Genomic DNA, 23,401 nt, shown 5'->3' with positions numbered 1-23,401 from the left:
TTCAACTCTGTCCCCCTGCAAAATACACCAAACCCGTTGCCGGTAAGTCAACTCCGACTCATAGTGACCCTATAGGACAGTGTAGAACTGCCCCATACAGTTTCCAAGGAGCGGCTGGTGGATCTGAACTGCTGACATTTTGGTTAGCAGCCTGAGCTCTTAACCAGTATGCCACCATCATGGAAGTACTTTTACATGGAAATATGGGAGCAGCTGACTCTTGGGCTATGCAAGTACCTGAATCTGTTCTTGAGTCCATTGGTCAAGGTTAACTGATTTTACCCTGGATATGTGCACCCCCAAATTCCTGTGGATTCCAGCACATCGAATGCAGATGAAGACACCAATGTTCCAGGAGGCCCATCGCGGTCCTGTGAAGATCAGGAACAGGGTAATAAGGTACGTATTATAACAATACTCCAGGCACTCCAGGCCCAAGCTGTACTATTATCTGCTCACCATGCATAGCAGGAAGCACCAAGTGAGATTACCAGACAACATTTCCACTAGAACATAAGAGACAGGATTTTTACCACTTTTTATTGTTCATTCCTCCATGAGCAGCTTTTGTTTTTATTTATTTTTAATTTCTAAGTGTACAATTCATAGTTTTCATTATATTCACACAGTGTGTAACCAACACTACTATCTAATTCCAGAACATTTTCATCATTCCAAAAGGAAACTCTGTACCCATCAGCGGACACTTTCCTTTTCCTCCCATCCCTCCCAGCTCCTGATAACCACAAATTCTGTCTCCATAGATTTGCCTATTCTGGACATTTCATATAAATGGAATCATACACTATGTGGCCTTTTGTATATGGAGCAGTGTTTGCAATGCCTGATAATATGAGTATTGAAACCTAGATGTTATAATACTCCATTACTCATATAAAGAGAAATCGCAGGAGAACAGTGCAAAGCTGTGTCACATTCTATTCTGCCCAGCACTTTTACCATGAATACCCCTCCCCCAAGAAACCTTTCAAGAGTGGTGGCCTGGATTCAATTTTCCTCCTAGGAAAAAGGATATAGCCCTGCCGTGCCAGCCCAAGGCTCAACCTGAAACTTAAAACGTTGTTTATCCTCCGTTCCCCCCAGGCCTATAAAACATGCATCCAGATTAGCTTAATAGGATCCTTTCCCCTTGGGCTGATGTCCCTACTTTACCCAACTACAGAATTACTTAGATTCAAGGTGGCTAAATAATGAAGATGCCCATTACAAAAAAAAAAAAAAAATCTCAGGTATGTTAATAAAAAACTGTTACAGAATCTCCCGTCCCCGTCACCTTTGCTCATCCTGCTAATCACCCTGGAATATTATCAAACTCTTCTTCATAATTCCTGTAACAGAAAAAAGTGACTTACTTTTATATGACACCTGCTAAAGACTTGCTGAAAACCAAAACCATTTCCTTCTCCAGCATTCTACTAGGCAGAAATTTACCACATAAAATAAGCATGATGTCACAGGTGAAGGTTGCAATAAAGAGGTGAAAAGACACAGTTGGGTTTCTACAGACATAAACAAGACTTGTGCTTGGATCATCAAAGAGCAGGAGGCTTCACTTCTGCAGGGCACAGGCAAGGATCTGCTTAGCCAGAGGTTTTGACGGCAGTTTTAAAACAGGAATGCTAGAGTCATATGGCAGGAAATCATTCTGAGAAATTTGAATTCACAGTTATTATAAGTGAAAAGGTAATTTTTTGTGGATAAAGATATCACTCATGTTCTGTGACAAAGACTGCAGATACCGAATGTTTAAATCCTCCTTATAACCACCAGGTGGTGTTCTCTGCCTGAAATGTTATCCCAAAACCTTCTTATTGCTACTCTCCACACAGGCTCAGATCTGTTAAAAAGACCTTTGGTACCTCCAAATCTGTAGACAGGTTGCACAGTAGTTCAGCCATATAGCTGATATACCCGCATGCAACTCACACACTTTCTTCGGATGGTAGGGAGTTATATAAACACAAAATGAAAAACCTAAACAGGTATGAATGAGGTTTCCTAAAGTGCTGTACATTATTAAGTTATAGTTTTCAGAAAGGAATTCTGAAAAGACCTATATGAGACTAAAAATAGGGCCAAAAGTTAATGTTTCATATTTCTTTACCATTTTTCCTTTGCTCTAGATTCTAGAGTCTAGAACTCATGATAAGATTGTTAAAATGTATTTGTTTGCTAACAAAGTCCAGAAGCCAAAACACTAAAAGTTAGCTATGGAATGTTAGCCTGTTTGCTTCTTGGCCCTAAATCCAGAGTAGGGAATCCCCAATTATCTAAAACATTGTCACACTGGAAATTCTCCAGACCACATTCCAGAGTATTTAAGGTCCTTTTGCCCTGGTAGAAACCCTGGTGGTGTAGTGGTTAAGTGTTACAGCTGTTAACCAAGAGGTCAGCAGTTTCAATCTGCCAGGTGCTTCTTGGAAACTCTATGGGGCAGTTCTACTCTGTCCTATAGGGTTGCTATGAGTCAGAATCCACTCGAAGGCAGTGGGTTTGGGTTTTTTTGGTTTTTGCCCTGGAGGCATAGTGGTTAAGTTGTTGGCTGCTAACCGAAAGGTCAGCAATTTGAACTCAACAGCCTCTCCACAGGAGAAAGACGTGGCAGTCAGCTTCCGTAAAAATTTACAGCTTTGGAAACCCTATGGGGCAGTTCTACTCTGTCCTATAAAGTCACTATGAGTCAGAATTGACTTGACAGCAACAGGTTTTGCCTCTGAGGAATATTAAATTAAGACTTGATCTGGAGCCACTGACGAGGTCTTGGTACAGAAATACAGGCAACGACACTCTCCTGGAAAGCCCGGGGGGGATCCTCCTTTGCCCCCATATCTGTCATCCCTCCTCCAACCTTCTTCCAGTGAAACAGTGACAGTACTATCTCAGACACTCAGTCTCCTTTAGTTTTGAGCCGCTGGGTTTTTTAGTCAATAACTGCAGGCTCCATAAAACATTCTGAAATTGGAGAAGAGAAAAATACAAGAGACCAAAGTTACTTTATGGCTGGAAATGTGGGGAAATATGTAGTTATTAAAAGTAGAGGCTTTGGAGTCAGAAAAGACTTAGGCTTGGTTGGAGCTCCATCAGTGATCAGCTCTGTGACCTTTGGAGAGCTACTTCAACTTCCTAAGCTTCAGTTTCCTCAGCTACAAAATGTGTACAATAATATCCACCTCGCAGTGCCTAGAATGTAGAGGGACAATAAAAAACAACAGCAACATATAAGAACATGGTATAGAATGAGATTTCTAGAACCTATCTCCCATTCATCTTCTCCACCGATAAAACCAAAAAACCAACCAAACTCGCTGCTGTCAAGAGGATTCCGAATCATAGCAACCCTATAGGACAGAGCAGAACTGCTGCATAGAGTTTCCAAGGAGTGCCTGTTGGATTTGAACTGCCGACCTCTTAGTTAGCAGCTGTAGCACTTAACCACTACACCATCAGTGTTAGCACAATGCAAATACAAGGTAATGGCTAACTGAACATATTCAACAGTAGCCTGAGGCAGCATTAAGCAATATTAAAATTAATATGTATGTAATCACCCTGCAATAAGGAATCAGTGAAAATGAAGAAAGTATATGGATTTGGTTGATTAGTCAAGAAATCAACTACTCTAAGTACCAGCCCAGCATCAGGAAAACCTGAGCTCACTGCATGGGTTTGACAAGTCCCTCTGGGGCTCACTTCTCCATTAATAAAATGGAAAGCACGTAGGTAATTTCCAATTTACTCAGCTTCTGGAAAGCTTTTAGATACTGAATGACTACTACTGGTCTCCTACAAATTTGCCTTGCTGTTAAAACTTCCCTGCACAATTAAAAAAAAAAAAAAAACTTCTCCTACCGCTGGAGCTGCCAGACTTAGAAGGGTTGTGGGCCTGAAAACTCAGCAGAGAGGAGGAAACCTGGAGTATCAGATGGTTTAAAGCTACTATTATAATAATTACTGCTCCTTTAATAATCAACCATTTTGTGAGTTGACCCTAACCTCTCATGGAGTTCCAAGCAAATAAATGTTGCAGAAAAAAGAATTTGATAAATGATGGCTACCCATGTTACCATATTTAGACTTTCCAACATAGTGGAGCTGTTGAAAATCTCTCAATTGAAAGGGTAAAGGAAAAAAAAAAAAGGGTAAAGGAAGGGGGAGAAAATATATTCCATCTTAGATCCAAGTCCTATTGACTCTACCTTGAAAAATTTTCCAGAATCTCTCCATCTCTACCCAAGACCTTCTCATCTCTTGCCTACAAGCGTTCATTCTTTCAGCATTATTTACTGAATACCTACTATATGCCAACATTCGCCTGCTAGGTACTATATGCCAACATTCGCCTGCTAGGTACTGGGGATACAAAAGCTGAGATAATAAAGATGAGAGTCCCTTTTTTTAAAGAACTCACAGATTAATAACAAACTGGTCTCCAAACTCTCATCAGAATGATCTTTTTAAAACACAAATCTGTACAGATCACATCCCTAAATGTAAATCTTACATGTACTCTCAAATTGGCACAAATTTTCTGAAGGGCATATTCCATATTGAGCTCTTGAGCTCTTGCCACAAAATCTACTCTTTCTCCATTATTCTCCACCTTAGTAATTTACACTGCCATACATCAGAAATTTATGCATCATCTTTGATACCTCTTCCTCCTTCAAACCCCACACCAGTATCATCACCAAGACTAAAACCTCTCTCAAATCAGTATCTCTTTTTTCTCTATCTATATCACTATCTCTCTAAACCAAAGTCACCAGAATCTCTCTTAGACTAGTACAATAAGCTCCTAATGTCTCTCTACTTTTACATTCACTTCTTCCCTGGCCCCCAACCAAAACCATTCTCCACAAAACAGTAAGCTTGATCTCTTAAAGAAACAAAAGCAGCCTTGTCACTCTGCTGCTTAATATCCTTCTATGGAAGGTCTCCTTCTATTACTGTTGGAATAAAGAACAAAACCCTTAACCCATGGTCTCCAAAGCCTCCTATGATCTGGTTCATGCCTACTTCTCCAGCCTCAACTCCTGTGACACTGGTCTTTTCATTTCCTCAAAGCATCAACATGTTCCTTCCTTATGGCCTTGTACATGCTGTTCCTACTGCCTAAAAAGCTCTTACGCAACCATCATTCACCACTGGCCAACTCCTATATATCACCAGGGTCTAAGCTGAAATGTTTCTTTCTCAAAGATGTCTTCCTTTGGCCCACCACAAACTAAACCAGACTATAACTTCTCTTCTACTCTTTCTTTTGGTTTTTACCACCTTAGTATGGAAAATTTCAAACATATAAAACTAAAGTATAATGGACCACAAGCTTCAGGAATTATCAACTCCTGGCCAATTTGTTTTAGCTAGACTCCCAGCAATTTTTCCTCATCCTCAGCCTTGGCTTATTTTGAAGCAAATCCCAAACACCATACCATTTCACCTGTAAAGACTTCAGTATATATCTCTAAAAGATAAGGGCTTTTTTTAAGGTTATAAACTTGCACTGTACCCTTTACTTTTTCTTCCTAATCCTTACCACATTCGGTAATAACATATTTACTTGTGTCATTGTTCAATATCTGTCTTTCCCCCTAAACTATACGTGTCATAGGAGCAGAAACCAGATCTGTGTCATTCACTGTCATATTCCCAGGGCACAGCACAGTTTTTTGCACATAGCAGGGAAGAAAAATTTGCTAAAAATTTAATTAAAAGTAAGTGAATTCTTCAACTCAGTTGTAAGAATCCATCTAGGGAAGCAGCAGGTCAAGAACATAAAGAAATGTATTAGGTAACTTAATTACTACATGTTTATAAAAATTGGAAACATCAGTAGGAGATTATGTCAAGAAATTGCATCTCCCTACAATGGAGAAAAATTATGTAGCTCTCTATTATACAGAGAGATATCTCCATGAAATAGTAATTTTTAATTGTTTTAAAATAGTATATATGGAACAATTTAATTTTGTTTAGAAATGTTAATAACTGTATGTGTGTATGCACAGAAAAAATGTCTAGAATATACATAAAATATTGAAAGCTATTATTTCTGGGGAGTGGGGTTTGAAATATGTATTTCCTTCTCTATATCTTTATACACTCTGAATTGTTTGCATGAGCTTGTATTACTTTTGTAATGAGAAAAAACAATACAGGCATTTTCAAAACAAAACAACACAACCTTCTATGGTTCCTTATTGACTGCAGAATAAGTTGAAACTCCGTCTATGACCTCTAAAGCCCTTTAGGAGTCTGTGCTGTATACACAGTGAGTAAGTCGTCATTCTGAAATAAGCCATGCCTTCACACCTCCACGTCTTTACTTACACCATTCATCCTACCTGACGTGGCCTTCTTCCCTATTCTCTGCTTGACAAACTTTTTAAAACCCAGTCCAAAGTCCTCCGATGGGATAAAGCTTAATCTTCTCTATGGCTCATTATCCACTGTACGCTTTCCTCTTCATTATTTGTTGTTGTTGTTAGCTGCTGTTGAGTCAGTTCTGACTCCTAGCACCACTATGTACAACAGAACAAAAAACTGCCCAGTCCTGAACCATCCTCACAGTTGTTGCTATGTTTGGGCCTATTATTGCAGCCACTGTGTCAATCCATCTCACTGAGAGTCTTCCTCTTTTTCGCTGACCCTCCACTTGACCAAGCATGATGTCCTTCTCCAGGGACCCGTCCCTCCTGATAACATGTCCAAAGTACATGGCAAAGTCTCGCCATCTTCCTTTCTGAGGAGCATTCCGGCTGTACTTCTTCCAAGACAAACGTGTTTGTCCTTTTGGCAGTCCATGGTATATTTAACATTCTTTGCCAACACAATAACTCAAAGACTTTGATTCGTCTTTGGTCTTCCTTATTCATTCGTCCAGCTTTTGCATGCATATGAGGTGACTGAATATACTATTGCTTGAGGCAGGTGCATCTTAGTCCTCAAGGTGACATCTTTGCTTTTTAACACTTTAAAGAGGTCTTTTGCACCAGGTTTGCCAAATGAAATATGTCATTTGATTTCTTGACTGCTGCTTCTATGAGCCTTGATCGTGGATCCAAGTAAAATGAAATCCTTGACAACTTCAATATTTCCTCTGTTAATCACGATGTTGCTTATTGGTCCAGTTTTTGAGTGTTTTTCTTTTTTTATGTTAAGGTATAGTCCATACTGAAGGCTGTGGTCTTTGATCTTCATCAGTAAGTGCTTCAAATCTTCTGCATTTTCAGCAAGCAAAGTTGTGTCATCTGCATATTGCAGGTTGTTAATGAATCTTCTTTCAATCCTGATGCTACATTCTTCTTCATATAGTCCAGCTTCTCAGATTATTTCCTCAGCATACAGATTGAATAAGTATGGTGAAAGGATACAATACTGATGCACACCTTTTCTGATTTTAAACCATGCAATATCCCCTTGCTCTGTTCAAATGACTGCCTCTTGGTCTGTGTACACGTTCCATATGAGCACAATTAAGTGTTCTGGAATTCCCATTCTTCACAATGATATCCATAATTTGTTATAATCCACACTGTTGAATGCCTTTGTGTAATCAATAAAACACGGGTAAACATCTTTCTGGTATTCTCTGCTTTCAGCCAAGATCCATCTGACACTAGCAATGATATCCCTCATTCCTCGTCCTCTTCTGAATCCGGCTTGAATTTCTGGCAGTTCCTTGTCGATGTACTGCTGCAATTGTTTTTGAGTTGTCTTTAGCATAATTTTACTTGGTGTGTTACCAATGACATTGTTCAGTAATTTCTGCATTCTGTTGGATAACCTTTCTTCAGAATGGGTACAAATATGGATCTCTTCTAGTCAATTGGCCAAGTAGCTGTCTTCCAAATTTCTTGGCATAGACAAGTGAACGCTTCCAACACTGCATCCATTTGTTGAAACATCTTAATTGGTATTCTGTCAGTTCATGGAGCCTTGTTTTTTGCCAATGCCTTCAGTGCACAGCTTGGACTTCTTCCTTCAGTACCGTAGGTTCTTGATCGTTTGTTACCTCCTGAAATGGTTGAACATCGACCATTTCTTTTTGATATAGTGGCTCTGTAATCCTTTCACCTTCTTTTGATGCTTTTTGTGTTGTTCAATTTTTTGCCCATAGAATCCTTCAATCTTGCAACTCAAGGCTTGCATTTTTTCTTTAGTTCTTTCAGCTTGAGAAATGCCAAGTGTGTTCTTCCCTTTTGGTGTTCTAACTCGAGGTCTTTAGTGCATTTCATTATAATACTTTACTTTGTCTTCTCGAGCCGCCCTTTGAACTCTTCTGTTCAACTCTTTCATCTCATCATTTCTTCCATTTGCTTTAGCTACTGTACATTTAAGAGTAAGTTTCAGAGTCTCTCCTGACATCCATTTTGGTCTTTTCTTTTTTTTTTTCCTTTTCAGTCTTTTTAATGACCTTTTGCTTCTTCATGTATGATGCCCTTGATGTCATCCCACAACCTGTCTGGTCTTTGGTCATTTGTGTTCAATATGTCAAATCTATTCTTGAGATGGTCTCTAAATTCAGGTGGAATATACTCAAGGTCATACTTTGGCTGTCATGGATTCATTTTAATTTTCTTCAGCTTCAACTTGAACTTGCATAGGAGCAATTGATGGTCTGTTTTGCAATTGGTCCTTGGCCTTGTTCTGACTGGTAATATCGAGCTTCTCCATCATCTCTTTCCACAGATGTAGTTGATCTGATTCCTGTGTATTCTGTTCAGTGACGTCCACATGTATAGCCACCATTTATGTTGTTGCAAACCGTACTTCTAATGAATAAGTTGCTGATTTTTTAAAAGTCTATCATGGGATCTCCCATGTCATTTCTATCACAAGGCCGTATTTTCCCGTTACTGATCCTTCTTCTTTGTTTCCAACTTTCACATTCTAATCACCAGAAATTATCAATGCATCTTGACTGCTTGTTTGATCAATTTCAGATGACAGGAGTTGGTAAAAATCTTCAATTTCTTCAACTTTGGCATTAGTGGTTGGTGTGTAAGTTTGACTAACAGTCATATTAAATGGTCTTCCCTGTACGTGTACGGATATTATCCCATCACTGACAGCGTTGTACTTCAGGCTAGATCTTGAAATGTTCTTTTTGACAATGAATGCAATGCTGTTCCTCTTCAGTTTATTGTTCCTGGCAGAGCAGACCATATGTTTGTCTGATTCAAAACAGCCAATACCAGTCCACTTCAGCTCACTAATGCCTAGGATATTGATCTTCAAGCATTCCATTTCATTTTTGACAATGTCCAATTTTCCTTGCTTCATACTTTGTACATTGCACATTCTGATTATTAATGGATGTCTGCAGCTGTTTCTTCTCATTTTGAGTTGTGCCACATCAGAAGATGAAGGTCCTGAAAGCTTGACTCCATCCGTGTCATTAAGGTTGATTCTACTTTGGAGAAGGCAGCTCTTCCCCAGTCGTGTTTTGAGTGCCTTCCAACCTGAGAGGCTCATTTTCTGGCACTATATCAGACAATGTTCTGCTGCTATCCATAAGGTTTCCACTAGCCAATTTTTTCAGAAGTAGATTGCCAGGTCCTTCTTCCCAGTCTGTCTTAGCAGAAGCTCTGCTGAAACCTGTCCATCATGGTTGACCCTGCTGGTATTTGAAATACTGGTGGCATAGCTTCCAGCATCACAGCAACATGCAAGCCACCACAGTATGACAAACTGACAGACGAGTGGTGGCTTCATTATTTAATATCTTATTTCAATTAGTTGCTCACAGGTCTCTCTTGCCCTAAATATATCAGGTCCCATCATCATTTATTTCAGACATTTAACATAATGCTAGCAAGCAGAAGATAGTTATACAATAAATATTTGTTAAATGAGTTCATCAACAAGCAACATAAAAAAAATTACACAATTTTCCTTGTTTTGCTAAATGAAGGGAGAAGTTTTCAAACACTTTACAGGCTAAGCTATCACACAGAAAAGGGGTTAGGTTAGTTTGGCAAAGCTCCAAAGGCAGAATTAGCACCAATAAGTAGAAGTTCATTTTAGCACACTCTAGGGAAGAATTTTCTAACAATTGAGGTTGTGTGAAAACAAATGCAGCATATCCAGAAATAGTAAAATTCTAGTAAGTGCAGATGTTCAAAGGGAGCTCTGGTAGCACAGTGGCTTAAGCACTCGGCTGCTAAGTGAAAGGTCAGCAGTTTGAACCCATCAGCTGCTCCATGGGAGAAGGATATGGCAGTCTGCCTCCATAAAGATCACAGCCTTGGAAACCCTATGGGGCGGTTCTACTGTGTCCTGTAGGGTTGCTATGAGTTGGAACCAACTCGACAGCAATGGGTTCTCTTTTTTTGGTTGGCAGATATTCAAGTAGTAGCTGGATAATCAACTCTCAGGGATGGTAAAGAAATGATCCATGCATAATAGGTGGGTGCATGATGAGTTTTAAGGGCCCTTCTACTACTCCAGCTCTATAAGATGATTAAATAAAAAACCCCATTGCCAAAGTGACTCTATAAGAGCAGAACGGCCCCATAGGGTTTTCAAGGAGCGGCTGGTGGATCCGAACTGTGGATATTTTGGTTAGTGGCTGAGCTCTTAGCTACTGTGCCACCAGGGCTCCCATCTATAACATGATAGTAGGTAATTTTTAGGTCCCTTCCTGCTTAACCTTCAATAAAACCCCTTGCTGCCAAGTTGTTTCCAACTCATAGTGACTCTACAGGACAGAGGAGAACTGCCCTAGAGGGTTTCCAAGGAGCGGCTGGTGAGTTTGAACTGTCGACCTTTGGGTTAGTAGCTGAGCACTTTAGCCACTGTGCCATCAGGGCATCTTAGCAGTCAATGGTTCTGAAAATTCGAAATATCATAAACACTTTATGAAGATGCTAGATCTTGATGAATCTAACAAATGAGATCACATTCAGTTTATGGAGCCTGTGACTGGCACTGAAAACTGGTTTAAAATGAGATAGCCACATAAGGAAAAATTTACCAACTCTGATTTTAAAGTAGAAGTTGACTCTCTTTGACTTATAACATGACTTATGACACTTAATAACTCATTTGGGAGTCAAAGTGAGAAAGAAGCAGTATTTGTTTGAAAAACAATTCTAATTTGTAACCTCAGTTCCCTTCATTATTCCCCTCTATTCCTTGATTCATTACAAAGGGGAATACACAGAAACACTAGCGCCGTCTTGGAGAAATCAAGTAGGACTGCTGAGAGGTATGTTTACCAGTCTATTTCCATCTACCCAAAAGAGAATTCACTCAGTTCCCTATTTCAAAATAACAATAAAAAATACTTTAAACTTCTGAAAGTACAAACATTTTAAGGAACCATAAGACCAAACTAAGTGCTTACTCAATCAACCTCTGCTGTTAGAGTGCTCTGCAAGAGAAGTCCATTCCCATCCGGTCCATCTTGCAAGAATGTTGTTTCCGTTTGTCATAAAAGCGACACTGTCTACAGTCATACATTTGAAAAAACAGCAAACGTTAAACTTTTTAAATGTTTGAGATGAAGCAAATTCAAACATTTCTGAGATTAATTCAAGCATAAAGGTAAATACTATACCAAAGAATTTAAAATTAGAAAATCAGAGGTAGAAAGAACCTTAGAAGTCATTGAATCCAACCTCCCACTGAATGAAGGAGCCCCTTCTCTAGGTGAGCACCCAGACCGTCCTCGAACACCTCTAGTGCTAAGTCAGTTATGTCATATTTCAAAAGGTGGCCAGTTGTGCTGTTAGGTGGCACTGTTAGAGATGCCTTCCTTACATAGGTTTCTCCCGCTATTTGAAAGTTCATTTCTGCCACTTCACTTTTAGGAAAGATCTACATTAGTACATGTTTTCCATAACCGAAAGATTCATTAACTAAAAGAAAACGGAAGAGGATTTTCGCCTTTACGAAAAAAGGCGAAAAGAGAAAACAGCTTTCCTCTAGGTAAACAGCTGGTTTGGCGGCATGTGTCCCCGCTGACAGTGGGATCAGTAGTTGAAAAACAGGTCAGCGGTGCTAGAGGTGCGCCAGTCCCCCTTGATCGTCTTGGCAACCTCGGGGGGTGTGGTAGTCTGGGAACTCAAAGTGCGACATGCCTGAGGGGGCGGCATGCAGTCCAGGCCAGCGAGGCTGGGGGGCAGCCTGGTCAGAAAGCCCAGAAGCTCCTCCCCCAGGCCTCCCTCAGCTGCCTCCTCCTCCCCCTCCCCCTTCCCCTCCTCTCCCCCTCGTCCTCTCCCTCCCCCTTCTCCTCGTCCTCCTGCTCCCCATCCTCTGAAGGTGTTCAGTGCCCAGGACGCTGCAGTGACGGCCGCCCCCTTGCCCGATGGCCCCTGGGTGCACTCCACCAGTCCCTGGTGGTCCACCCTTCCGGGATCCTCCCCCACAGCTCCTGCCCAGGCTTTATGTGTCATCTGGTATGATTGGTAGGTTAGTTTTTGGGTCTGGGAACGTTCAAAATTTTTCCTCGTATAAATTAATGGTAATTACTTCTTGGCTTTATGGCACTTTGGCTTACAAAAAGTTTCATAGGAATGCTGTACTTTCGGATAGCGAGGCAAACTTGTACTGACTGAGTCCCTGCCTTCTTACCACTTCTACTTCCTGGTGCTGGTTTTATACTCCTCCCATATTTATATAAAATATCAAAGTATGCACGATAAAGATGGAGGCTTCGAGATTCTAGCAAAAGAGAGCAAAACCAGTTGAGCCAACTTAATCCAGGAGATCGATAATATAACAGGTACGGCAATCAGATTGCTACTGAGTATAGATGAAGTAAAGCAATATTATCCTCCTACCAGGTAACCAGAAAAAAGAGGTTAGTAAAGTAGAACGCTGCTAGGTATTCACTGATTAAAGGATTAATCGATCAACATCTAAACCCATCTTAGCAGTTAACTTAAAATGGCTTTTTTCTAAAGACATTATGCCTGTACACTCAGAAGGCAACAGGGAAGCCAACTGGGGTCTAGTGGAAGAAAAGAAAGACATTCTTCATCTTTCTCTAGTTGTTAGCAATGCTTACACAGACAGTGGACTGGCCTTGACTTTGCTCAGCCCTGACTAAGGGAGGACCACAAAATTAAATACAACTTAAAAAGGGCCAAGAGAAAGGAATAAAAATCCAAAGCAATAAAACAACCAAAGAGCCAGGGCTAAGACAGGGCACATGTCCACAGTTGGGTGCAGCAGCTTTCCTCAGGTCCTTTATACGTTGGCTACTCATTTCCTTTAAATTTTGGCAAAACCAATACTTGCCCTGAACTAGACCAGTCCCTGGAGAAGGACATCATGCTTGGTAAGGTAGAGGGTCAGCAAAAAAGAGGAAGACTCTCAAAGGTGGCATAGCAACAATTGTGAGGATGGCACAGGGCTGGGCAGTGTTTCATTTTGTTGTACATGGGGTGACTATGAGTCGGAACTGACTCAACAGCACCTAACGGCACCTAACAACAACACGTCAGGTAGGATGCTTTTACATATCTCATGTCATTTTCCTGGCCCCTGTTATCTACAGTTAAAGATAGAGGTTGTCTAAGCTCTGCCACTGTGTGACTTCGGGCAAGTCATTCACTTCTCTGAGAGTCAATTTCCTTACCTGGTTAGATTATCTCTAAAATCTAATCCACTTCTAAAAGACAGTAACTCTACCTCCAAAATTCATTAAGCTACTCTGGAAAGACTGAAGGAAGGGCAATTAACTTTCAGTAAATTTTGGCTCAACACCAGTCTTATTTTCCCGGTTTATTACTAGTAGGTAGGGATTTACTGTATGTTAGGGTGTAACTCTTCCTTTCTGTCTATCCCAGCAGTTAATGGTAACTAGTGTGTACTTAGGTGATATTTTTGGTAACAAAAAACTATCAAATCAAATAACCTGCAGCATTATTATTCATCTCTACTCCCCAGAAGACTTTAGGAGGGAAAGGACCAGGTCCTCGTCTGGACTTGTTACAGGCTTTGAAAAGGACTTTCGGCCAAAGAAATGTGAAGATGATGTCATTACCCCATTTAAGGACATCTAATTAGCCCCTCACCATCAATTGAACTCCAGACTTCTAAGTGTTGCTTAAATTCTTCCATGATTTGGGCCTTTCTAAAATCAATTCTTATTACTCTTCTCACTTCTATATGCCAGCAATGACATCATTGTCCCTTAAAATTTTGTGTACATAGACCAGCTGTTATGGTCCTGCCACAGGGAGACACATGAGAGGGTGAACTCTACCTACCCACAGACACCTAGACAGGGACAGAGGGTCTCCTGGGCACAGTGAATCCGTGATTCTGACCCAAAGTTTCAAGGGCTGCCATGGGTCCTGCAGATCTGCTGTTCTGTGAGCTACCTCCATAAAAAAAAAAAAAAAAAATTAAATCCCTATTTTGGCTTAAGCTACTTCCAGTTGTGTGTCTGTCACTTGCAACGTCAAGAGTTCCAACTAAAATACTCCCCAGCCTCTTTTTTTGTTTTCACCCCCTATAATGTTGGAATTCTTTACTTCTAGGAACAGGTTATAAACTTTTAAATTGCATGGCCATTTCCTTTTAAAATAAATAAGTGAATTATAAACAAAACACCAATTCTCACTTCTTCAGGCACGTGGCCACCTCCTCCCCTCACCACCAAGCTTGGCCAGAGCCTCTATTCTCCACCTTCAAAGGGGGACCTGCAACCCAAAATCTGGCCACCTCCAGGCCTGCCTGTGCGGTAAAGGTACCTCTCAGGTAAAGCTGCTGGGGATAGGTTGCTCACAGTAGAGTCCCAGGGGTGGACAAGAAGGCTCTGGGTCAGAGTCTACCAGAGAGATACTAGAAGGAGGTGTTGTTTAAAGAAATAAAAGGTGGCAAATACAGCCAAAGAAAGGACTCATTCCCTCCTCAGAGGCAACCATACTTGTGAAGATAACTGGGTGGATTGAAGATAATACTCAGGGTAACCTTGGGAGTCACGTGCTGAATGGTAGGGCCATGTGACAGAAGGAGCCTGGGTCACTGAGTCCTCACTAGAGGATAGTCTCCCCTGCCCAAAAATGCTTGAGTTGAATGGGGACAAACTGGCTGCACTGAAAACCCATGAAATGTTAAGGCATTGCCAGTTCCAACTGATTTCTCCTGAATTATGATTGAAATCCAGGTATCTTACTTAATACTTTTGGTGAAGCCCTCCAGTCCTCTGCTCCTGTCTGCCTGCACTGACCAGCACAAAGGAGAGAGGGAATGTTCAGGAGAGGGATACCCTTGTAACCTTGGTAGGCAGGATCAGGTTTCCATGCTACAGAAAGAGACTTCAAGTCAGGAGAATGAACCTCACTCAGGGATACAGGCACACGAGCCCTCTAGTGCAGCGTGTCCCACCACTATGTCCTGACACACTCATGTGCAGAAAGTTATGGCACGGGACTGCTTTTGATCTCCAGTTTCCTGTACGGCCAAATGGGGCCTAAAGTGGCCTGAGCTCCAAGCTGGACCCTGGCTGCAATTAGCCCTCTTCTCTTCTCCAAATGTACAAATAATATCACTTTCTACTTGTGTAGTACGCAGAGCAAAGTTAGAGAGCATGTTTTATAGAACCCGGCTGGCCTCCCTCAGCCTCACTGATGGTCTGCCCGGGTTGCCAGGCACTTGTTTACGTTAGAGGTGGAACGCTCCACAGGGTTCCTTGTGGTCAGTTGTGGCCCACAGGACGCTGACAATCACAGGCAGAGCTATGGTGCCCTTTGGAGCCACAGAGAACCTCATGAATGCCATAAAAATGTCTTTCCAGCTGATCCTGGAGCAGCTGTGCAGTACTCTAGTGGTGGTATCTGAAAGCTTGAGAAAAGGCCCAAGTCTCTTGGAGTTTCCTGGGAGATTCTGGTACATGCTGCTATGATTATTTTTATAGTAAAGAGCAAATATACTTTAAAGAAAGGAAAAGAGCTAGCCAAAAGATTTTCTGCCTAGTTAAAGAATACTGTGAAGCCAGTAAGAAGATTAGACTGACAATGAAGCCCTCAAGTTACCGCCAGTGGAGGCCAATCCTCTAGTGTTACAGACACTATTATTATTGCTGTGAGGTGTTGTCAAGTCGATTCTGACTTATAACGACCCTATGTACAACAGAATGGAACACTTCCTGGCCCTGTGCCATCCTCATGATCGTTGTTATAGTTGAGCCCATTGTTGCAGCCACTGTGTCAATCCATCTCATTGAGGGTCTTCCTCTTTTTTGCTGACCCTCTACTTTACCAAGTATCATGTCCTTCTCCAGGGACTGGGTCCTCCTGATAAACTGTCCAAGATATGTGAGATGAAGTCTAGCTGTCCTTGCTTCTAAGGAGCACTCTGGCTGTACTTCTTCTAAGACAGATTTGTTCATTCTTCTGGCAGTCCTTGGTATATTCAATATTCTTTGCCAACACCATAATTCAAAGTTATCAATTTTTCTTCAGTCTTCCTTATTCATTGTTCAATTTTCACATGCATATGAGGCAATTGAAAATACCATGGCTTGGGTCAGGCGCACTTTAGTCCTCAAAGTGACATCTTTGCTTTTTAACACTTTAAAGAGGTCTTTTGCAGCACATTTGCCCAATGCAATACTTCGTTTGATTTCTTGACTTCCATGGGTGTTGATTGTGGATTCAAGTAAAATGAGATCTTTGACAATTTCAATATTTTCTCCATTTATTTTGATGTTGCTTATTGGTCCAGTTGTGAGGATTCTTTTTCTGTATGTTGAGCTGCAATTCATACCAAAGTCTGTAGTCTCTGATCTTCATTTGGGGTCCATGCAGGAGACTGGATTTTTGGCAGGACCGTGGAGAGTGACACACATTCAAAGCAGCATGGTCGGCTGCCATCTTTGAGTGGAGCATCACTGTTTTCTACTCAGGTCAAAATCCGAAGGGCAACGGATTTGGTTGCTATGCAATGTGTAAACTGTCCTCCTTTAAGTCAGCAATTACTGAGCCATTCCAAACAGGTTGGAAGCCCTGATTTAGGAGAGCTGACATTTTGTAACCATTTGTTTCTTGGTTTTTAATTTCTTTTAACTTCTGTTCTTTTGTTTAGAATAAGCTTTGCTGTTTAAACGCTTCTAGATTTTATGCAGTCAAAAAAAAGTTTTCCCTTAAAAGTAAAAGTACACAATTTGTGTTAAATAAATGCTTCTACGAGGAGACTCTGAGAATGAGGGCCCTCATTATGCCAATAACCCTGGGAAGAGGCCTGTATTCCTATCTACTGAGAAATGTGTGAAGGAGACCTAAGTGGGCAGCAGGATAAGAAGGTTGGCTTGGCTTTTACTTCTATAGGTCAAGTTCTATAGGGAGTAAATTCTTAGGTCATTAGATAAAACCATTCATATAGAGGATGGCCTGAGGTGAGAAAAAAAGAAATCAACCAAGATGACTAAGAGTTACACTGCTGCTGAAAAGCTAATGCACAGAGACTTCAGGATTATGAAATGGAACACGGACTGGAACAAGCTAAGGTAGGATCAGGAACCTAAACCTTGAAAAGGTGACTACATTTTAGTTTCTTATATTTTGTGATAAACTTTTTTTGTTGTTGTTGTTCCCTGTTTGTAATCAAATTTCTGAGTGGTCTCAACAGGGCTAAGGGAAAAATGAATCAAAGGCAGTCATTTGTGTCCACATATGAGCCAGAGTTTTACAGCACAGGCAGTAATGTGAGGAAAGCATCAATAATCCAGATGGAACAACTCAAAATGGGACGGAGAAGCAGGATGGAATTGGGGCCATACAGTCAACTGATCATCTCTACTTGTAGATTTTCCTTGCTAAATTCATACTTTTGGAGGTTCTAAGTTTTGACAAATAAGGAACACTGAACTACTTAAACTTTCCTGATCTACCTACAATCTCTCAGAAATAGCTTTCCATGGGTTATTCTATTTGCAAACTACTTTTCTGTGAAAATCTTGCCCCACTCACTTTCTCTATGAAGTCTTCCCTCCTTCCTATTCTGGCTCCCACAGCACTTTGTTGCCTCTCTGTGGCACTCATCTATGGTTGTTTTGTTGTTACTGTTTATTGGGGTTTTTTTGTTTTTGTTTTTGTGAGCCCTTTTAAGTAATAACTGTCTCCTTTAGTATACTTTTTTAAAAGCCTAGTTTGAGTATTTTCCTTATGTGGATTTGAGGTTTAAATCACTTCTAGAAAATTTACACAAAGGTAATTTAAACATTGTCCATAGAAAGCCAAGGGGAAGGGTGTTTTTAATGCTCCTTGTCCCCTTGTTAGCCCACGATACTTTGACTCTAACCAATTTCCGCTACACAAAGACTCTGCTTAAAGCATTTATGAATAAGCTAGAAGAGTGGTGGCTGAGACATGGCTTTTCTGAAAAGGGGAGGGAGGAAACAAAAAATAGTTGCTTTCATTTGGGTTAGGAGGGAAATTATTTCACTAGTTGCTAAACGGTGAGGCTATCTCAGTACAAATAATTGTTTGGCTTGACGTCTCCATGTGGGCAATTACTCCAGTAAAGGCTCAGTTGGAATGAGACACGGGATAGGGACTATTCAAGCTTACATGTCTAACTCATGGCTTTGGGGTCCCAGAACATCCCAGCAAGGATGCTCACAGAACATACTCTAGTCAGCAAACAGCACCATTCTGCACTAGATCCAGTGAAGATGACTATCTCAGTGACTATCTCAATGGCTAACAGCAGGTTTGGGGGGAAGGAGGTACGTAGGGAGGGATTTCTTGGCTAACAACTAGGAAATCATTTCATAGTTTGTCAGGTGGGCTCCATATTTCAAAACTTGACTTTATAATTAATTTCCTATCAGAGTCCCTAGGTGGTGCAAATGGTTAACATGCTCCGCTGCTAATAAAAAGGTTGGAGGTTGGAGTCCACCCAGACGTGCCTTGGAAGAAAGGGCTGGTGATCTACTTCAGAAAAATCAGCCATTGAAAACTCTATACAGCACAGTTCTATTCTGACATACATGGAGTCGCCATGAGTTGGAACTGATTCAAAGGCCTCTGTTTTTGTTTTAAATTTCCTATCCATCATGACCTCACTTTAGGTAACAGATTTTAACTTTGTCCGATAAAAGTTATTTCCTCCACCCCCTGGGGACATTTAGTTCTTTACATTTTTTAGGTTACTTCAGGTTAAAGCCTTAACTTCCTCTTTGCAACAACCAACATCTACTCATAATGTGAAAAAGGTACTGAAGATGCAAAGTGAGCCAGCCTACTTTAGGGGTGCATATTTTTAGAAGAGAGGCACTCTGGTGGCACAGTGGTTAAAGCGCTTGGCTGCTAACTGACAGGTCGGAGGTTTAAATCCCTCAGCAGCTCCATGGGAGAAAGATGTGGCAGTCTGCTTCCATAAAGATTTATAGCCTTGGAAACCCTATGGGGCAGTTCTACTCTGTCCTATAGGGTCATCATGAGTTGGAATTGACTCGATGGCAGTGGGTTTGGTTTTGGTATCTTTAGAAGAACCTATTAACAAAGGGTGATTGCTCTTCATCCTCCATCCTGGGCACAGATTCCCACCCCCCACCTCCACCCCCATCACACTGACTACAGGATTAATTTTTTCTCCTAGGTAGTTGAAGGGATAAATGCCATGATACTGAATTCTGGATATACAAGGCCCAGTCCTGATCTATAACTCACAAAGCCAGGGGCTGACCTGATAACCTTTGCAAGTAAATGCTTTCATATATTTTAATCACTACCTCAACAGCTAACAGCAGGTTGCAGTTGGTGCGTAGGGAGGGAGTGCTCAGCCAACAGCTAAGCAATCATTTCAAAGCTTGCCAGGTGGACCTGGTATTTCAAAACTTAACATTGTAATTAAACTCTCTCATAATCAAGTGTTGACACATTTACATATGGTAAACATTTAATATATGTTTGCTGATAAAATAGGTAGTAAGCAGTAGAGCAACAATATCAATATGGATATTAAAGATAGCCCACATTCAAACAGTATCACTCTTTTTCCTCTGGAGCAGTGGTACTAAACCAGGGCAATTTTGCTCTCCAGGGCAATGGCAACGTCTGGAGACATTTTTGGTTGTCACAACCAGCTGGGGAGGGAGGCTACTCCTGGCATCTAGTACGCAGAGGCCAGGGATGCTGCTAAACATTCTGCAAAGCACAGGACAGCCCTCAACAACAACGAATTATCCAAAATATCAATAGTGTGAGATTGAGAAACCCTGCTCTAGAGGAACCATTTTTAAGCCATTTAGTTTAGACCATGTGAGATAATAAGAATATTTCAATTCTGTGGAAAAGCTTCTTCTCTTATTCTGTAACAAACAGACAAACATTTAGAGTACAGAATTCTAAAATTGGAAAGAACCTTAGAGATCATCTAGTCCAAGCATGGTTGGAGAAACTAAGGCCCTGAGAGGTCAAGTCATCTGCCCAAATTCATAGCCAAAGTCATCAGCCAGTTGGAACTGGCATCATCTTTATACCTCCCACCCCAAAGCTGTGTTACACCTAGTAGATGCTCATTGAATGGTCACTGAACTAAGATCCTGTACTTTAGGTGTACTCTGTTATTACAATGTACAATTCACTCTCTGCTCCAGGGAAGCCCAACATCTGAGACTGTGTGTAAAGCTTATTCACACCCTTTCCCCACCCACACTCCCCTTCCTCTAAGGAAGCCCACAAAGGGAGAAAAGTAAAGCATATTAGAGCTCAAGAACTAGTGACCAGGCAAAAAATTGTTTCTCAATTGTGTCAAGGAAAGCTTGTGTCTTTCACCCAGGCAGAAGCTTTATACAAAACCTTCTGAGTCAGCAAAGGGACCTTTGTGCAAGACCATGTACACGTGAACTTCTCCCCAGGATTGCAACAGCTTTCCTGACACGACAGAGGAACCCATGGCAAACAAAGTCTGAAAATCAGTGCCAGTTCAATTGGATCACAACCATATCCAAACAAGCTTGATCTTTCATTTCTAAACAAACAACAGAACAGAAATGACTTCTGAGACCAAAGTACAGGATGGCTAGCACAGTGGCATGCTAAATGTTAGTCCATCAGAACAGCCCCAGCTGAGGGAGGAGAGCCAAAGTTGGCGACTTGCCCTTTCAAAAAAGAAAACATCCACCACAATGTTTCAAAACCTAGGTGTTTCCCGATAAAGGAGGAATCCATTTCAGAATTAGGTATAATGAGGGGCAGGTCAAGGGATGTGCACTAGGCAGTGGGGCAGAGATGCCGGCCTTGTGGAAAGAAAGATCCTGCAAAGAGAACATTATGCAGAAGAACCCAGGGCAGGCCTCGAGGAAAAAATATCACAGCTTCCAAAAGAGCCAAAGTAAGGTTCCTCAAATTAAACAAACCTGTTCCAGTGGGTACAGAGAAAACTTCTGAAACTGCTGCAAGGTTATTATTAATTTCTATAGCACACGAGAACTGTGTCAAAATACTTACCCACCCTACAAAGGGTTAAAGGACTGCTATTTCAGCCTTTGGTTTCACACCCCACGCTAGATTTTTCCCAAGATGATGCATCACGTCAAATCTCCCACTGAGAGGGCACAGCACTAGCTTCATGACTGGCTCCAGCTTTTAATGTGGCACAGATGTCGGAAGCACACAAATGAACTGGCACCAAGAGGCAATTACCACAAAGTAACTATGAGATTCACTTGCCCAGCTTCCTGGATTATCACAGATCTTCAAACATCTGAATTAATAGTATGCAGTGATTGTCAAAAATTAAAACAAAAGAATATGATCTGAACACACATTAGCATAATAATGTTGTCCATGATGGGGACATGGACAATGTGTACCAGACACTCTGCATTAGGTATAGAGTTACACATGAGACATGGTTCCTGTCCTCATGGAATTTACAGGCTAAGAAAATCCCCTTTTTTTTAAAAAAAAAAATGCAATAATTATCCCGTTTCGACAAATACAGGGTCTCTAATCTGCTTTCCCAGCAGTCTGAATTTAAGTCAAGGAGGCCTGAAGGAACAACATAAGATGCTAATCAACAATATATCACACCAATATTTGTTGCACAACAATATTTCCACACATCAGGTATATAATGTGGGAGCACTGGCCCATCTTGCTGCGATCATGCCCTGAAAGCTGTTCTTTATGGCCAAGCTTGGAGTCCACAACTCTACACTTCTTGCCCCGGTAGCTGTCCGCCACAATAAAGCAGTTCAGAACGACAACCCCCATAGCAAAGCAATCTCTGTTGTTGTTGGGCACCTTCAAATTGGTTCTGACTCATAGCGACCCTATGTACCACAAAACAAAACACTGCCCAGTCCTGCACCTTCCTCAAGATCATTGTTATGGTTGAGCCCATTGTTGCAGCCAATGTGTCAATCCATCTCATTGAGGGTCTTCCTCTTTTTTGCTGACCCTCTACTTTACCAAGTATCTTGTCCTTCTCCAGGGACTGGGCTCTCTTAGTAACATGTCCAAAGTACCTGAGATGAAGTCTTGCCATTCTCGCTTCCAAGGAGCACTCTGGCTGTACTTCTTCTAAGACAGATTTGTTCATTCTTCTGGAGGCACATGGTATATTCAATATTTTTTGCCAACACCATAATTCAACGGCACCAGTTCTTCTTCAGTTGTCCTTATTCATTGTCCAGCTTTTGCATGCATATGAGGTGACTGAAAACACCAGGGCTTGGGTCAGGTGCATCTCAGTCCACAAGGTGAAATCTTTGCCTTTTAACACTCCAAAGAGGTCTTTTGCAGCAGATTTTCCTGATGTAATATGCCATTTGATTTCCTGACTGCTGCTTCCATGGACGCTCACTATGGATCCATGCAAAATGAGATCCTTGACAACTTCAGTATTTTTTCCTTTTATCATGATGTTACTTTTTGGTCCATTTGTGAGGATTTTTGTTTTCTTTATGTTGAGGTGTAATCCATACTGAAGACTGTGGTCTTCGATCTTCATCAGTAAGTGCTTCAAGTCCTCTTCACTTTCAACAAATAAGATTGTGTCATCCGCGTAACGCAGGTTGTTAATGAGTCTTTCTCCAATCCTGATGACCCGTTCTTCTTCATATAGTCCAGCTTCTCGAATTATTTGCTTAGGATACAGATTGAATAAGTATGGTGAAAGGATACAACCCTGACGCACATCTTTCCTGACTTTAAACCAAGCAGTATGCTCTTGCTCTGTTCAAATGACTTGGTCTAAGTACAGATTCATTGTGAGCACAATTAAGTGTTTCGGAATTCTCATTTTTCTCAATGTTATCCATGATTTGTTATGATCCACACAGTTGAATGTCTTTGCATAGTCAATAAAACACAGGCAAACCTTTCTGGTATTCTCTGCTTTCAGCCAAGATCCATCTGACACCAGAAATGATTTCCCTTGTTCCATGTCCTCTTCTGAATCTGGCCTAAAT

General features: G+C 41.1%; 2 protein-coding genes across 4 annotated transcripts in view; one reads left to right on the top strand and one right to left on the bottom strand.

The window, feature by feature from the left end:
* The window catches only part of COL9A2 (collagen type IX alpha 2 chain), a 135,146-nt gene that overhangs the window by 50,692 nt on the left and 61,053 nt on the right, over nt 1-23,401 (top strand). The gene's annotated exons all lie outside the window — the stretch shown is intronic.
* SMAP2 (small ArfGAP2) overlaps nt 1-23,401 on the bottom strand; it is a 55,904-nt gene that overhangs the window by 19,085 nt on the left and 13,418 nt on the right. The window contains exons 1-2 of one of the 2 annotated variants that reach the window (XM_049878913.1): nt 11,372-12,175; nt 238-371 (exon numbers count right to left, since the gene is read on the bottom strand). Coding sequence is in view for 1 of the 2 variants with exons in the window: in XM_049878912.1 (XP_049734869.1) it covers nt 238-371 (134 nt within the window). In the remaining variant the exon portion in view is untranslated. Of the gene's footprint in view, nt 1-237; nt 372-11,371; nt 12,176-23,401 lie in introns of those variants that run through there. The other variant, XM_049878912.1, reaches the window with a different exon arrangement.

The sequence above is a fragment of the Elephas maximus genome, chromosome 3 (assembly GCF_024166365.1).
Source record: "Elephas maximus indicus isolate mEleMax1 chromosome 3, mEleMax1 primary haplotype, whole genome shotgun sequence".
NCBI classification, from domain to species: Eukaryota; Metazoa; Chordata; class Mammalia; order Proboscidea; family Elephantidae; genus Elephas; species Elephas maximus.
Note: the sequence above shows the minus strand (reverse complement) of the source record. Positions and strands in the feature narration are given on the sequence as shown.